A 16060-nucleotide genomic window follows, 5' to 3' on the forward strand; every position below is an offset into this window, starting at 1 on the left:
GTCCAGGAGTGTCACCGTGAGTTTTAACTCCCAGTGCTTGTGCGGGTCCGCAGCAACATTAAAGGAGCTATGAGTCCGGACTTCCGTTACGCCAACCTAGTACGGGGAGAGTCTCTGGGTAATCACACCTGTGTTGAAAAGTATGTTAAGTGTCAAGTGAAAGGTGGTGCTCCCTGTCCCCTTTCAGGGGACCTCATGAAGTCTGTGGGATGGAGCAGGGAAGTCCTAGCAATAGCTAATGTGTGACAGCGATCGCAGAACTGCCCCTCACCGCCGTGATGAGACCAGCACGCCCCGGGCTGGGTTGCAGAGATCCGATGCCGCGTTTAAATAACTGCATTTAGAACGGCGGCCTGGGCGTGATGGCGATTCGAGTCATCCGTGGCACTGTGGTGTTTCTCGCCGTAAGGGCTTCCTGGACGGGATTTGCCCGTCCGGCCTCCCAGGGCTGTGCCGAGGAGGGGAGAGCTGCTTGGCCGAGAGTCTTTCGCTTTATGTGTCCTTCCTCCCGACGCTCCAGTTCCCAGTTTAATCGGTGTCAGTGGATTCTTCCTGGTCAGAGAAGTACTTAGCTGACGTCTTTACAAAAAAACAGAAAAGCCTATTTGCCTCCCAGTCCTCCAGCAGAATAGAGGGCAGGGTGGGGGTAAAAGGACGGATGCAGCCAGACGTGCAGCTGATGATCATCGAAGCGGGGGGACGGGAGCAGGGCCGTCTTCATATGCTCTCCCTCCTCTATTTTTGTCTATGTTAGAAATTTTCTGTAATTCTTTGTAATCCGCAGAAGTGCTAGGAATTTCCACGAAGTGGTACCACTACCGTTCGGACTCGGTAGGTCTCCGTTACGGAGATCTCTGCAAATGGGCTGGCCTGCCAGCTCACCCCTGACCCCTCAAGTACTCCACACCCTGGACGACTGAGATGCCCACTGGGGGGTGGGCCACCCGGCCTAGACCTTCCCACCTGCCTGCCTTGCCTCTGCCAGGAATGCCCCCTTCCCTTCCACCCCAGCTCCGACTGCCAAAATCCCACCCGTGGGAGGCCTCGCTCGAAGGTATCCTGCTTTGCTACCCTCTGGCCAGAGCGCAAGGAATCACCTCTCCCTCGTTTGCGCCCCCGAACTTGGCTGGTACTCTCCTGGGCACAGCTCCCTGCGCACGCGTAGCAACCCCGAGAACAGGAAGCACCCCAACAGCAGCAGCGACCGTGGCCGGAGTGTTGCTGTACAATAGACCCTTGGACTGTGCCACCACTTTTACAGCGCTCACAGTGTCTTCTGAGGTCATTACCTTCTACCATCACACTTTACAGAAGAAGATCTGGAGTTCAGGGAGGTCTGAGGGGTGAAACCAGCTGTGCCGTCACACATTCTCAGCCTTTGCGCCCATGATCCTCAGCTGTCCCACCAGAGTGAGGCTGTGTGAATTAAGGCCCAGCAGAGGCAGAATTCTAACTTTCGGGAGGGCCTGCGTGCCCGCGATCCCGGTAGGCACAATGCTGTACATGCCGTCCTTCCTACTGAATTTTAAGCACCTTCTATGTCTTTTTCTTTTTCGTGTCTCCCCACACACTGTCTAGTTCAATGCCTCGTACATAGAGGATGCTCGACAATGTCTTGTTAATTGGACGCTGTTAATTCGGAGCATTCTAAGGGGCATCCTAGGGACTGTGCCCAGCGTCTGTAACCCACCTGCCGGCCTCCACAAGGGAACAAGACGGACAAATCAGCCAGAACTGCCGAGCATCTCCCACCTCCCCCACCGTCTTGTTCACAAGGCATAAAACTAGAAGAGTTTCCATCTTCTCCCTCCACTGGCCTTGTAAGTGACTGAGAACACTTTGTCCCGGTCCTATTTTTACGTAGCCTCCCAGCTGTGGGCTCCCTCCCCTCGCTGGCGGAGCCGCATCCCTCGCAGCCAGCGGAAGAGCCAGAGGGGGTCCGACTCCACATAGGTGGGGACCCGGGAGTCGGGACTGGGGAGACAGGCTGATCCCCTGGTTCTGAATCCCCTCCCCCTTCATCCCCTTTCAGACTCCCAACCCTGCTTTCTTCCCAACCTAACACCACCGCATCACTGCTGCTGTTCTTGGACTGTATCCTGACCTTCTCCTGAACGCAACTATGCTCTCTGTGGCCCTAAAAATATCGGGGGGGTGTAGGCTCAGTTGCCTTCAATTCTTTCCCCTGAACCTCTCAACGTTCCTCTTCTTCTAGCTACAGCCGTGCTCCCCTGCCAGCACCCACCTTAGGCTCTGTTTCTGCAAGGTCTTCTCCCAGCTGGCTTTGAGGGCTGAGAAGGGACTGGCCAAGGAGAGGGGACGGGCTCAGGATACGTGAAGGGCCTCCTCTCCGTCTACCTCTTAATCCAGCTCCTACCATCCACACGAGCATCTTAACAGAGGAAATGAAAGGACTTCTAGTCCCAAAAGAAAGGTAGTCATGGTAAGGGGACCAGCTGGGATTTGGGGCAAAGGCTGGTCCCCACGGCTGGCTCTAGACGCTCCTTCTTCTGGGCTTCATAAGTCATGTTGCCATGCTGTTCACGGGATATGAACTCCCTACAGTTTCTTTTGTGGAAAGCTACTTGCCCTGGTTATAAATTTAGATATATTCAGAAAACATGCTGGGGTGTGTGTGTGTGTGTGTGTGTGTGTGTGTGTGTGTGTGTGCGCGCGTGTGTAAGCTCCTACCTATGGAGAGTAGGTGGGGCCACACCGAACTGGGATTTATCAAACAGCACTCCTGCTTTATCTAATGCCACTCATCCTGACAGCCTTGCAAGCTCAAAATTAATAAAAAGCATAAGGAAGCTGTGGCACAACCACCAACCAGAGAATCTTGGCCACCAGGCGAAATATCTAGTCATCTGTGTTGTACATTAAGTGCGAAGGCACATATCGCAGTTTGGGATTTAAGTAGAAAAATCAATGCCCTACAGGAAATCACCAGGTGCAGAGCAGATCTTTCTATCAGCCAGTGCGTCCTCTGTCACTGCCTTCTGATTACACACACTGTGTATTCCAGGCATCAATTTTATTTCGCTTTCATTTAGGTTACTTCGTTGTCTCCCTTTTCCAAGAAGCAGAGGCTAGGGGTGTGCGGGGAAGGCAGAGACCAGCAGAGTCAGTAAGATGGTCAGGGGCAATGTCCTGTCTATCTGGCCAGGGCGCTTCTGTTGGCACCCGGGGCCCAGGGAGCCGGCCTTCCAGCCATGTGTCCTCATCACTGGGGGGCCTGCAAGCAGCCTGCACCCTCCGTACCTTCTCTCAGAGCCATGGGCGTCCTCCACCGGCCTCTCCCACTGTAAGCCCGCCTCTGCTCTTCCATGCAAGAAGGCTCTTAGGCTAAGAAAGCACCGTGCAGTGGAACTTGCAATCTTCTCACATGGAGTCTAAAAATGTGCTCTAAGCTGCACTAACAAAACTCCAAGGGCGTCCTATTTCTCTCTTAAGAATGAACGAATCTCTTACATATGGAAGCATAACTTCTCAGGGCTTCATAACCAGCCGAACACCAGCGCTTTTCTTGCTGCTGAAGAAAATTAAATTTCTCCTTGGAGAAATGAGCTTTGTTGGGTTTTCCCCTTTATCCTCCTTTTCCTTGTATCACAAGAAAGTACGCTAGCCGAAACGAGACATCTCTAACAGACCAGAGGACAAAGACCGTACCAGTCCCTCCGCACTACCGCCGACACAACAGTGTGCTGGAGGACAGCAGGGCCAAAACAGCTATTTTCTCTTAAAAATAGCTGGAAAAGAGATCCACAAAGATGTTTTATTTCCTCCAGTATAAACTGACCACACCCAGGACTCGATATTCATTTTTCTAATAAATGGCAAAAAAAAATCAGATGTGACATAGTATACGACATAGTACTTCTAACAATTTCTCTAAAAAGAAACAAACTACTCCCGAAAACATGCTGATACCAAAACATAGCACAAACGGCCCCTCTGGGCTTCACCGGAGAACCGCAATCAGGGAGTCAACGAATGAAAAGGGTTTCTCCAAAACAGGTGATGCCAGCAGGCCTATGATAAAATATAAGGTGAGCTAAACTTGCAGAAAAAATACTGCATTTATAAGCAACAAATGTGCCTGCGGATCGGTTGGTCAAGGGACTGCACACATGGAATGAGTAGCGTCCTTGTACCCAGGCAGGCTGCGGAGCAGGGGCAGGGGGTTCTCGCTGCCAACATCCAGCTACTGCGGCTGGCATGGTGAAAGCCATATTTTTCTCTCCTCTCCTGCTCTGTGGATACTTTGTGTTGAATGCACAGTTGGTATCGGAGCTAAGTCCAAAGACTGTCACATGTGGGATTTCCTAATGCGGAGACCTGGCAGTGCTGGGCTGAGTTCAGCCAAAAAACGAAACACAAATGACACTACCTCAAAATGTCACAACTGAGCATCCTCATTCCCTTGCAGCGCTTTCATTTAGTTGGAGCAAACGTTCTGCTTTAATGCAATTGAAAAGAAAAGAACATTTAGGTACGACATAGCTAGATCCCTCAGAAAGCTTCATTTTCAAAAGCACCATTTGAATCACCAAATAAACGACATTTCATTCTCTGTTTACTGTAGGTAAACAAAATGCATTGTGCAGCGCTCATTTTCAAGAGCCAGTCAAGAACATTAGGTCCCAACAGACTCATGTAATAGAAATATAATAGGCATTCATTCATCTTGTCTCACTGAAAATGCTAAAATGAACAGCAAATTAACCCTGTGCTGGGACAGAGTCCCTGTCACAGCTGATATCCTCTCTCTCACGACTTGTAAACATCCCCGCATCCTGTCGCTGATCTGACTTCTACGTAGGAAAGACGACAGTGCCTGATTGAGTCTGGCAAGAGTATAGGAATACTTGAATTCCACAGGGAGTACTGTGTGTCAGCTCGGCTATCTTTCCTAGCAGAACAAAATATTACCATGTTGTCTCCTAAAATAGTGCACGATGGGAAGCAGGAGGAAGGGCGAGGGTGGCAGGGTGTTTTTTTCCCAAGCTACATATACCAACTGTCTCAACTCTGTATTTTGCACGCTATGAACCATTCTCCAAAGGGTTGCTTATAACCTACTGTGCAATACAAGCTCAGAAAGACAGGGCCACCCAAGCTCTACAAGCAGATACAAAAGATGTGCACACAATTTGAGATCTTATAATTAATATTCAGTGATATCAGAATTAGCATTTAGAACTCTATACAGAACAACTGTAATACTGCATAAATTAGGTAATAATAAACAAACCCTTTCAAAAACGGTTTTCACTGTGCTAAAGTCACATTCTAGACTTGTTGTAAGTGTGTGATTCTTACAAGTAGTTCGCAGTTATTCTTGAAGGCAAGCCTTGGAGTTTCCTTAGCATAGTGCTGCTGGGGGAAATTTTCAGCATGTCCATCTTCATCTCTAGCCTGAAGGGAAATATAATGGCCTATTTAGGGACTTACAAATAATGGAAGAAAAAAAAAAGCTAAAAGCATAACAGCTCAGATCATTCAACAAATGGGAACCCAGAAATAACAACATTCTTAAGAAGTTTGTTTAAATACGCAGTACGCCTTTTAGCTATCAAAATTTGGGATTTACTTTTCTTTACACCGTTTAGTTTGAACACGCACATTCATTGTGGTGTAATATTTGAAATGAAACAAAGCAAACCAACATCAAATCATTTTGTTGGAAATCACCACCACTTTAGTCTCCCAGGGACTCTGGCCGCTCATTTAGGATTATATGACATACATACGTGTTTAAACTTTTTGGCATGCTTAAGCAATCTCTAGATAATGCACTTTAGAAAAAAAATTCGAATAGCAAGGCCATAAGAAAAGCAATTCGCATAATTATATTTTGCATTGTAATACTATTAGAGATAAACTGATTCCCCTTGATTTTTAAACAAAAATCTGAAGGTGCAATGATCTAGCAAGAACAATGAAGTCTTCAATCAAATGCAGTAAAAAAAATATAGATTCAATTAAGAAGCTGCATTAAAAGTTACTGGTTGTTTTGATCTACACTGTTAATTAAGAAAGCTGAGGTTTAAATGGAGATATTAACAGAACCCATTAGCAATCCCGCTTGCATCCAGTCCTCTCCGTCTAAGCCCCAGCGGGTTTCCGGTGTGGAGTTGGAGAGAAGGAAGAGGTGGGTGAAAGGAGGTGTGTCTGCAGCGCACTCACGAAACCACTCGCTTGGGGGACACTTGCTCTCGGCTCTGCTCCCCTCTCCTGGCCCTGACTGTGTGCTCTTTCCTGGCCTCCTGAAGTCCGCAGCTGAGCTGTCTCCCTCACATACGGCTTGCATATCATTATGCATATTCCATTTTGCACTGCATTAAAATGATGAGCTCCTGGCTCCCTGCCAGCTGATTTTAAAAAGCCCAAGTGAAATAGGAAAAAGGAGAGAAACACAGGGAGAGCCGCACAGGAAGCACAGGTACTTTTGTCTGCTTCTCTTTAGATCAAACGCCTGTCTGGCACCGGGAACAGCTGAGAACTACCTGTTGTGATGTATGGATCGAGGGGGAGAAGATGATGAGCCTCCGTCCAGGGTGCAGAGATGACAGTGCTTAGGGACTGTCTCTCCTTGAATGGAGAGAAATCTGCCCACTAAAGAGTACCACTCAGAGCTCCTCGGCTAGACTGGCGATGGTCGTTTTAGAAAGAGATCTGTGTTTTGTACCTCTTAGAATGTACAGTTGCTTTTTAATAAAGGCGTCTGCTGCTTATTGCAGGGAGGGAACGGGGTGGGATCGGGGAGTGGAGTGTGGTGGGCCGGGATGGCTGGGTCACGTAGTGTGCCGGGAAAGAGGTTGGTTTCATCTGGGGGAATTATGAACATCTCTGGGATTTGGTGCCTTTTTATGGGACTTCTCCCCACCCCAACCAGACCAGAGCACAGTTACAGGACTGGACTGCACGTGACGGAGAACAGCATACGTGTTGTTCACGTCCAACGGTCATCAAGGCACCAGATCGGACGCTCCCTCCCACCACGTCTGTTCTGCCTGGTGCTGCATCAAGGGGTAAGTCACGACAGCCTTAAGTGGGAGCCATTTGCAAGTGGAGTGTATGAATAAAATGCCGTAGGATGCCAAGGGGGAGCGGCAACGTTAGACTCGTCCCGAGGGAACTGGCTGCCCCGTGTGCGATCTCCAGAAGGCAGGCACTACACCTGCTCATCTTTCTTACTCCGCCACACCGAGTACCTTACTTTTAGCCAGTGCTTAGCAAACATTTGAGTGATGGAAAAACCCCACCACCCGCGGATGGTAACTAGACCCTTCCATAACAGCTCTGTCGGAAATGCCACAGCCAAATATGCTTAACTTGATGGTAGGTTTCTTCTGTTCCTGATGCACTATGATACGTATGCTTGGAAACACACTCTGCATATAGTTGACAAGGGCTACTATTTACATACATGTCTATAGTCAATATATGTATCTTGTGTATAAATATTCATAAGGTGGAATATGTTTATTATGTATGTACTATGTACACACATTCATACACACCAGATGCCTGGGGATACTTTCAACGTTAGTGGCAAAAAATGCATTCATTCCACTTACACGTAAGGTGCTCACAAAGCTTTTTATGTTTTTAAAAGACAAAAAAAAAAAATCCCATTATCCAAGATATGAATGTGCTTCCTCCAAGGGGCTATAGATTTCATATAAAGCCTCATAATTTATGAGGTTGAATAAAGCAGAGAAAGGAGGGGGTGTTGGGGTGACTGGAAGTGAAGAGAGAGCCAGGAATGGGCTGCTTTGCTGAGCCGTCTCTGCCTCTGCATTGGCCCCCACGACCCTTGGAACGCCTGCCCCAGACCCTCAGCCTGACGCCAGCTCCCGGGAATTCCACCCTCCCGCCACACGGACAGAAAGCACTCGACACCCAGGGAGACCCAGCGCCACTGCCCGCCCGTGTGTGCACACATGAGCACTCACACGCCTCTCACCAAAGTAACTCCCTTTGCTTTCGGACATTTTGTAATATAAAATGGTAAATCACTATTACCAGACTGAGTGGGAGCATCTGGGATTTTCTTTTTAACATATTGGCGCCTGTCCTCCCCCTCTTCACCACCTTTCCAAGATTCTGATTTAATCGGGCCAGGGTGGGGCCTGGACATGGGTGTTTTTCTAAAAAAGCTCTCAGGTGACTGGACTGCATACGCGGGGCTCAGCACCACTGATCTAAGAAGCGTGCCGGGAGGCAGGCCACCAGAGGAAGCCCCTGGGAGTGGGCACAGGGCTCTCTGACCATGTCCACAGGCCACACGAGACAGAGAAAGGAGTGGCCAGGTGGTCTCACTCTAAAGATTCAAGAGATGACATGACTAGCTGCCTGTGGGCAAAAGTCCTCTTTGTTTATTATTTATTTTTAGTGCCCTGGTGGCACAAGTCATTTTCGAAGAACTACTATGCCACGTCTTCAAAAAGCGCCTTCCTGGACCTCTGCCCGAGGCACACATCTCCATCGGCCCCCTCACAGACTTGACGCAGGGGCAGCCTACGCTGGCTGCTGTGACTTTTGTCTCCCCCAAGATCGTGCCCAACTGCAAGCTTCCCTGGGGCCGAGGTGCTGTCCGGCTTCTCCTCCATGTGCTTCAGCCTCACCACCACCTGGCACACAGGGCGTGTCTGGAGGCACGAGCTCCGTCACCATCCTCAGCAGCTTGGCGGAGGCCATCGACAGCATCCTCCTTACCCTACAGGCATGGGGTCTTGGCGTGTTGTGTAGCCTCTTCTGTGTTGAAGCCAGCGTCTTATCCTGCATCTGCCTCGTTTGAGCGGTAGACCACTGTGTATAAGGGGGGTAAACAGAGGGAGCCCATGACCCCCTGGGGGAGGAGTGTGTGGGTCCCAAAGATGTTCTCAATCACCAGTCTTGGCAATGACATGAAGCAGACTGACTTTCAGCCGGGTTTATTATTGTTCTTAAATTCCCTGCAGACGATGCGCTCCCTAATTGCCATCCTGTGGAGGGCCACCCCACTGCCGGCTCCTGGTACCCACTGGGGCCAGAAGACCTGCGTTGATGTCTGACTTTGTTCTGGAGTGACCAGGGCTGACAGAAGGAATGTTAAGACCCATCACGATGAGCTAACACGCTCCATGTGTTCTCAGTGCCATTCTCAACGGCCTTATTCTGAATAATATACTAGGTACTCGTGCCAACTAGGGGGAGAAGCAAATGAGAAGCCATGTTTTACATTTGACTACAGATGTGATTCTAAGGCCAAAGGTACATTTTTGATCAGTTATTCTAAGACGCCTTCATTCCTTGCCACAAAAGAAGAAAATAAACATCTACCCTGCAAGGGGATTTCCCCATCTTGCTGACAGTCACGCATCCATTGTTTACCATTTGAATAAATCCTAGATTATGTGAGAAACTCAGACAAAATGCCTCTCTGCTTCAAAAACCTCTGGCTTAACCATCATATCCACCTCTCTTTCCCTGTGAGCACCACTAATTCCCTTTTAAATTTCAAACTTTCTCTTTCAAAGAATTCACCTCTCCCTTTGGGCCAAAGCCTTTGCTGTCACGTGCATACTCAAGCGAGATCACCACTTTTCCCCCCCGGAGGACTCCTTTAGAGAATGTGGATCATTCTAAATACAGCCCCCACAAAAGTGCAATGTTTCTGACTCTGTGTAAAGGTTGATGCTGTCTCCATTTTCGTGGGAAGATAACTAGGCTGGAGAGTCAGGACCTCCCTGTATTGCCTGGGATTTTACATCTCTCTGTCTCTGTCACTTCAGAATTTCTTTTGGAAACAGGAGAAGGTTCTGCCGGGGGCCGGAGCTGGGGAGAGCACGGCCCAGCCTCCAGACGCCGCTCTCTGAGGCCCTGGCTGCGCGGCCCCCGTCGGCTCTCACGTGTGGGGCCGTCGCCCCACTTGGCAACAGCAAAACTAGTGCCTCTCAAAGTTGGGGGAGTGAGTTTGTAGAGGATGAGTTGTAGAGAAAAAAATTCATATTTTATAGCCAATTTTTGGAACCAGAAGTAATAGATTTTTTTTTTCTTCAAAATTCAAGATAAAAGCGTGGGGACACTCCTTCTGAAGACTCTGCGATTTCATTTTCTGATACCCCATCTCTCACCTACACACATTCTCCGGAAGATGCTCAGGGCAGAATGAATGGCAGCGTCACCTGAGGCCTTTCCGTGGGCCAGGAACACCTCTGTGAGTTGACAGGAAGGTCAGCCCAGTTTCTCTGCCCCTCGGTGACGTTCAGCCATTGTGGGCCTGGGGCTAGAGTCACACAGGGAGGCCTGCAGAGAAGCTCTGTTTCTGCTTGAATTACTGCCCAGTTATCCTCTTCTCTGTGGCCCAGCTTCTCATGACAACGCCCAGTTCCCTTCGGACTGGACTCCCGTCCTTTATCCCACTTTATAAATTCCCATCTCTCCTCCCCAGTTCTCCTGGAAAATTATTACTTATCTTCTAAGCCTTTGTTCAGACAGCAGCTCCCCTGGGAAGCCGCTGGAGACCTTCCCGGGCTGGGCCTAACCTGGGTTCTGTGGCCCTCTGTCCCTGTTTGCACCCCCTCCACCCACTGCCTTTCACTGCAACCACTGGGGCACCTGCCTTCCCTGCTGACCTTTGAGGTCGCTGGGTGCCGAAGCCGTGTCCTATTCAGCTGCAAGTCCCCAGAGTCTTGTCTACTGCCTGGCGTATTACAAGGGTTCCATGAATGGGAAGTGAGTGACTGAGTGAATGAAGGGATGAGTGGCTCCTGTCCTTTGATCCTAGTGACTGGACAGTCAGCGGTGCCCTCCAGGCCCCCGAAGGGCGTGTGCTGCCCTTGAACCTCAGTTCTCTCCATGTCCGAGTTTCAGCAGGCCTCTGCAGAGCCCTCTGATCGCCTCTGCCCCTGACAGCTGGACTGGCACTGCCTCTCCCACACAGCTCCGCCGCACACCCTCCCTCCCCCTGCTGAGACACTGCACGTCTTGCATTCAGTTTGGATTTTGGCCAATAATCCTTTTGTCCGCATGCTTCTCTCCTCCCACCTGGACTACCCTTGGCCTAACAGAGGACAGCCTCACGTCCATTCTTGGCCTAAAAAGTCCTCACCCTCGAAGTCCACCCCTGGATGGACCAGTCCGGTGCCCTGTTCCGTGCTTCTGATATCTCAGCGAGTCACAGCGCCCCAAGTCAGTCTGGGCCTCCTTGGTGTGACTCATCTTAGTTCTGACCCCTCTTGCCTTCCCTTCCAGACTGGAACCGGCTTGAGGGCAGGGCCCATAATGCATGAAGCCCCCACGCTTAGCAGACCGCTTCGCATAACAACCCTGTAACTATATGTCGACTGGATTCACTGACCCTTTGCTCTCCCCCAAGGCGCACAAGTGTTCTGTTCTTCTCCACTCTGACCTGCCTCCCTCTACCAGTGGATCCCCATATTGTGAGCCATTTCTATGCAAATATTCAAGTCACTGAACGTCAGACTGTAGAGTGGCAGGGCTTGGCGGCAGGACTGTGTGTGCGCGCAGCTGGGGCAGGGCGCTTTCTCCGGGACAGGGGACTCCCACCTGGAGATGGCCAGGCATCCAAAACCATCAGTCTCCAGGCCCAGGAATCTGCTCAATTTACGTCGCAACTGATTTTGCATCAGGGTCCCCTGCCCTCCCGTTCACCAGCTTGTCACCCACGATTGACCATGGGGTTCCTGCAGTGGTGGTGTCTTGTTTTGTTCTTTTAACAAAAGTATTTAAATTCCCAGTAAGCATGTGGGCCGCGAGGGTCCTCCTAAGTCTCCGTCCTCCTCCTCTGGCGAGCAGGGAGGCTCCGGCCAGGCCTCGCGGGCCCCTCTGACAGCTCCCGTATCTCTGATGGATGACATGGACTTATTTGCTGTAGCTCTTGTCTCTCTCCATGAAAACCTTTATATACGTCATAAATTTTTAATATCCAATTTGGAGTCTTCAAAGAGTAACGGTAACAAATACGCAACATGGAGATAATGGGAATCGAATCATGTTTATGGCCTCCATGAGTATCTCCTTAAACGATGTTGGTCAGAGTCACTGGGAGCTGCGGGTGTGAGGCTCCGGGGCCGATCCCGTGCCTGATGAATGGCCGCCCTCACTCAGGGGCCCTAATGGGTTGCATGACAGTTCTGGCAGCAGATCCTGCGTCAGTCTGAAATGCAGCTACCCCACGAGCTTAGGCACACCATGCTCACCCCGGCACATTGCAGCTGCGTCCGGAACAGTCAGAGCCGTTGTTAAGTGGTTCTGAAAACCCCCGTTTCTGCTTTTCAGTCTTGAAATCTGTGTTTTCCCTTATGAGGTGATCCTCTCGGCTTCACTTTGCACTGCTTTCCATCGGGGCACCTCAGTGTGTTTGGCAAGACGTGTTTTCAGAGCACCCATGGGTAAAGCCCAGCAGCTGGGGCGTGTGGCCCCCATGTTTTCTATTCTTGCTGAAGCCACGCGGCCAGCACATCCCAGGCTGCTTCTCATCACCCCAGGGCCCTGGACCCGGGCTGGGCTCTCCAGGCTCCTTGACCACCACCTCGCGGGCCAGCCCACTGCCCTTTGGCTTTTCCAGTCAGTGTTCAGTTCATTTGCCACTCAGGCTTCTGGGAGTGGGAAGAAGGCAGGCTGTGCCACTCTGCCACCACTGGCACCCATAAAATGCTTGAATAATTGGCCTAATCTAGGCTTTTCAGGTGGTCCTTTTATTCCTGTTCTCTGAGATTGCCAGGCGGAAGGGGCTGGACTCACATCTTTATGTACAGACCTCGGGATGGGAACGAGACATCAGAGTGAATGTGAAACAGGCAGGGCTGAGGGCACTGGAGGGGTCCAGATGGGATCCAGATGCTGTGGGGACTTACTCTCCACAGAAGGCCCCCCTGAAATAGCCCAACGCCAGTGGGCCCAGGAAGCACGCTGGAACCAGACCAAGATGCTGTCTGGAGGGCATCAGGGGTGAACAGGAACAGCAATGCCCTGCAGCTGGCAGGCAGGCACCGCTGCCATTGACACACACCCCTCCGTAGACCAAAACAAAACCCAAAGCTTAGTGTGTGGGGAAACAGGGGCACAGAGAGATTGTGTAACTTACACAAAGTCACACAGCCAACAAGTGGCGGAACCAGGACTCGAACCCAGGCAGTCTCCCTGCAGAGCCCCCACCCTACACCCTCATGCTCTGTTCCCTCTCTGCCAGTGGTACGAAAATAAATAAGAATCGGCGCAGAATCACTTGGATATACTGACGTCATATATGTTAATGAATTAATTAATGAAGGGAGGTTTTCATAATTCTTTGGTTTTCTTGAGTTTTCAATTCCCAAGATTGAATACATCCAGGAATTCAGAAACATAAGGGGCATTTAATGAGGAGTATAACTGAGGGGGTGGGGTGGTCTGCAAAGGGCCGAGGGGAAGAAAGGCACAAGCAGGGACGAGATGGTAGGTCTGCCCGTCCTTTCCAGACGGACGTGTCATCTAGAAGTCACTCAACTCTTCAGACCCTTTAGCAAATTCCTCTGTGAATTTCTAAAAGCATTATCAATATTATATTCTTTTTCATTACTCCCGCAGATGTGCTGCGCAGACTATAAAGGACAGTCGTGCGTCCGATCTCACCGAGTCCTGGCACGCCGCTTTGTCATGGCAGAGGGGACTCAGGTAACAGGAGCCGGTTCATCAAAGCAGTGGGAACTCCTGGATGAGCTGGTCGCACTGAGTCCCCAGGCGGCTGAGGAACAGGCCTGGGCCGCGGTGATGCCTCCAGGGCTGGTGCGGGAAGCCAAAGGCCCCTTCCCCAGCCCTCTGCCTCTGACACAGCATGCTCCACTGCCGGGGTAAGTGGGACCGAGCGATAGGACGGCAGCCCCGACCAGGCCAGCCACCAATGAGCTCCGCTGGTGGGAACACGACGCCCGGTCCTGGGAGAGTTGCCTTGCCCTGTGCCCCTGTCCCCACAACACGCCCTTCACTGCGACCTGCTACAGGCCTTAACGAAGGGAAGACGGACTCGGAAAACGTGGGAGGATCTGGACGAATCAGGGCCTCTCATGCCTTCTGAGGAAGCAGCTCAGAGCGTGTGCCCCCAGGGACGGTGGTCAGAGACAGCTGTGAGTCACAGACGGAAACAAATGGTACCCTTGAATCGGTTTCCAATTCCGAGGTCAAGGACTAGAAGTGCTGAATTAGCAGCAATATTTGTCAAAGTCCGTGACGTCATAGTTATCTGTAATAAGGGGTCAGTGCTCAGAACAATGTAACTTTCTTTTCTCCCACCGGCAACTACAGAAATGCCATGATCTGGGTCCAGATACAATAGGGTCGCCCACCTCCTCTGCACAGTTCATACGCTAAGCCCAAGTGCACCCCGTCCCACAGATACCCACCAACCTGCAGGGCACGCCTGGAGAGACCCCACGGTGTCCTCGGCAATCACCCTGAACTCCTGTCCCTGGTTCCTTAGCGGCTCTGGCTCTAAGCGCACCTCCACACCACTGCCCACTCTCAGCCCTCACCCCCAGCTTTGGCCCTGCCGTGGGCCCTTCGGTCTATGCATTTGATCCCCCATAGATGTAGCTTTGTACTCTGCACAGCCACAGCAGGGCACCCCCTCCACCCCCCGCCCCCGGGTCACTGCTCTGGCCTGGGACAGCTTTACAGCCAACATCCTATGGCAGTGCCCCAAATGCAGTATGTCTTAAAGATGAGATTTCTTCAGTAAGAAGTAGAAGTGAGAATGTTTGTCAAGATCTAAAACTGGCCTAAACATGAAGAATAAAGACCAGGACTAGGAGTAAGATGCTGACTATCCCGGGTCCTGTCCACACAAATGCTGACAGGGAGTGGTGGCGTGATGGTGGCCCGCAGAGGCAGGCAGAGGAGAAAGACCGGGGGACGGAGCTACTCTCTCTGCCCCGTGCACCTCTCAGGGTGTGGAGTCGGGATACAGTTCTGAACAGGATAGTCCTCCCGATAGCTTCCATTATGGGCCACGTGCCACCTGAACTGTTAACAGAGGCACCGCCAGGCTTAGAGGAACAGCATCTAAATTACCGCGTTTCCCAACTCAGGACCAGCCAGCCTCTCTGAGAAGCCACTTGCAGAGGGCGGCCAAGGAGCTCGATAAATAACGACCTGCTCCAACAACACCCTCTGGGGCCTTCATTGCAGGTCCCAGCCATTCTTCAGATGGTGATGGAGGTGATGAAAAGTGGGACTGTGGCCTGTGTAAACAGGGGATGATCAATGGGCAGAGGGAAGGGCGCCTTCAGGGCAGCAGCTGAGTATCAGGTGGAGGTCCATTTTTAGATGATAACTTTAGTTCTCACTTGCTCCTCTGTCACCCCCTTTGTTGTTTATTACATTTACAGGAGGTGTATTTTGGAATCAAAGCCCAGGTGATGAAAGACACAAGGTATTCTGGGTTTCCACACCCTCTCTTTCTAGTGTAATTGAGAATAAAAAGATGTGGTTTTCCCTTGTCTGCTTGGTTCCCTCCCTCGCCCAACTCTTCTGATCATCGAAATCCCCAGGCTGTTCTGGTCTCTCTGCGCCCTGGAACCTCAGTTGCCCCAAAGTGGCTGTAGATGTGAGAGAATCGGGAGCCACATCAGAGGGGGGCTCCAGCAGCAGACTGGACCCCCCTGGAGAGATTATCAGGTCCAGAGGCTTCCAACTCAATGACAGCTCCATAGGGCTGTCACCACGCAGGAAGAAGACACAACAGAAAGTCACCAGGACCGTGGCATCAAGGTTAAATTTGTTCTGTGCCAAGCATTGTGCAGCCGTTGGCTCCTGACGCTCCCCGAGGTCCCTCACCGTAATGAGCATTACCAGATTCCAGGCCCACCTCCGTTTGCCAGGAAGGACCTGGAGGGCACATAAGCCATGGTCTGAATGCCCATGTGGTGCTGCCTCCTTCCGGTGAAGAGCTGACGCCCACACAGCTCAGATGGAGGCGGTTGAGGGTGCCGGCACCTCCCTGGGGGCCGAGGTTGGAGCGCCTGTCTGCCAGGCCCGGGGTGGCACAGGCAAAGGAGCATACAGCCCAGGG

The 16060-nt window shown here is 51.1% G+C and overlaps 1 protein-coding gene across 6 annotated transcripts in view; it reads right to left on the minus strand.

Moving 5' to 3' along the window:
- The window catches only part of SOBP (sine oculis binding protein homolog), a 150221-nt gene that overhangs the window by 57752 nt on the left and 76409 nt on the right, over positions 1–16060 (minus strand). For 3 of the 6 annotated variants that reach the window (XR_012124682.1, XM_073220835.1, XM_037012253.2), the window contains one exon: positions 5323–5418. The exons of 2 other annotated variants lie outside the window; for them this stretch is intronic. Coding sequence is in view for 1 of the 4 variants with exons in the window: in XM_073220835.1 (XP_073076936.1) it covers positions 5323–5418 (96 nt within the window). In the remaining 3 variants the exon portion in view is untranslated. Of the gene's footprint in view, positions 1–5254; positions 5419–16060 lie in introns of all 6 variants that reach the window. One more of the 6 variants, XM_073220837.1, reaches the window with a different exon arrangement.

Source organism: Manis javanica, chromosome 13, assembly GCF_040802235.1.
Source record: "Manis javanica isolate MJ-LG chromosome 13, MJ_LKY, whole genome shotgun sequence".
Lineage (NCBI taxonomy): Eukaryota > Metazoa > Chordata > Mammalia > Pholidota > Manidae > Manis > Manis javanica.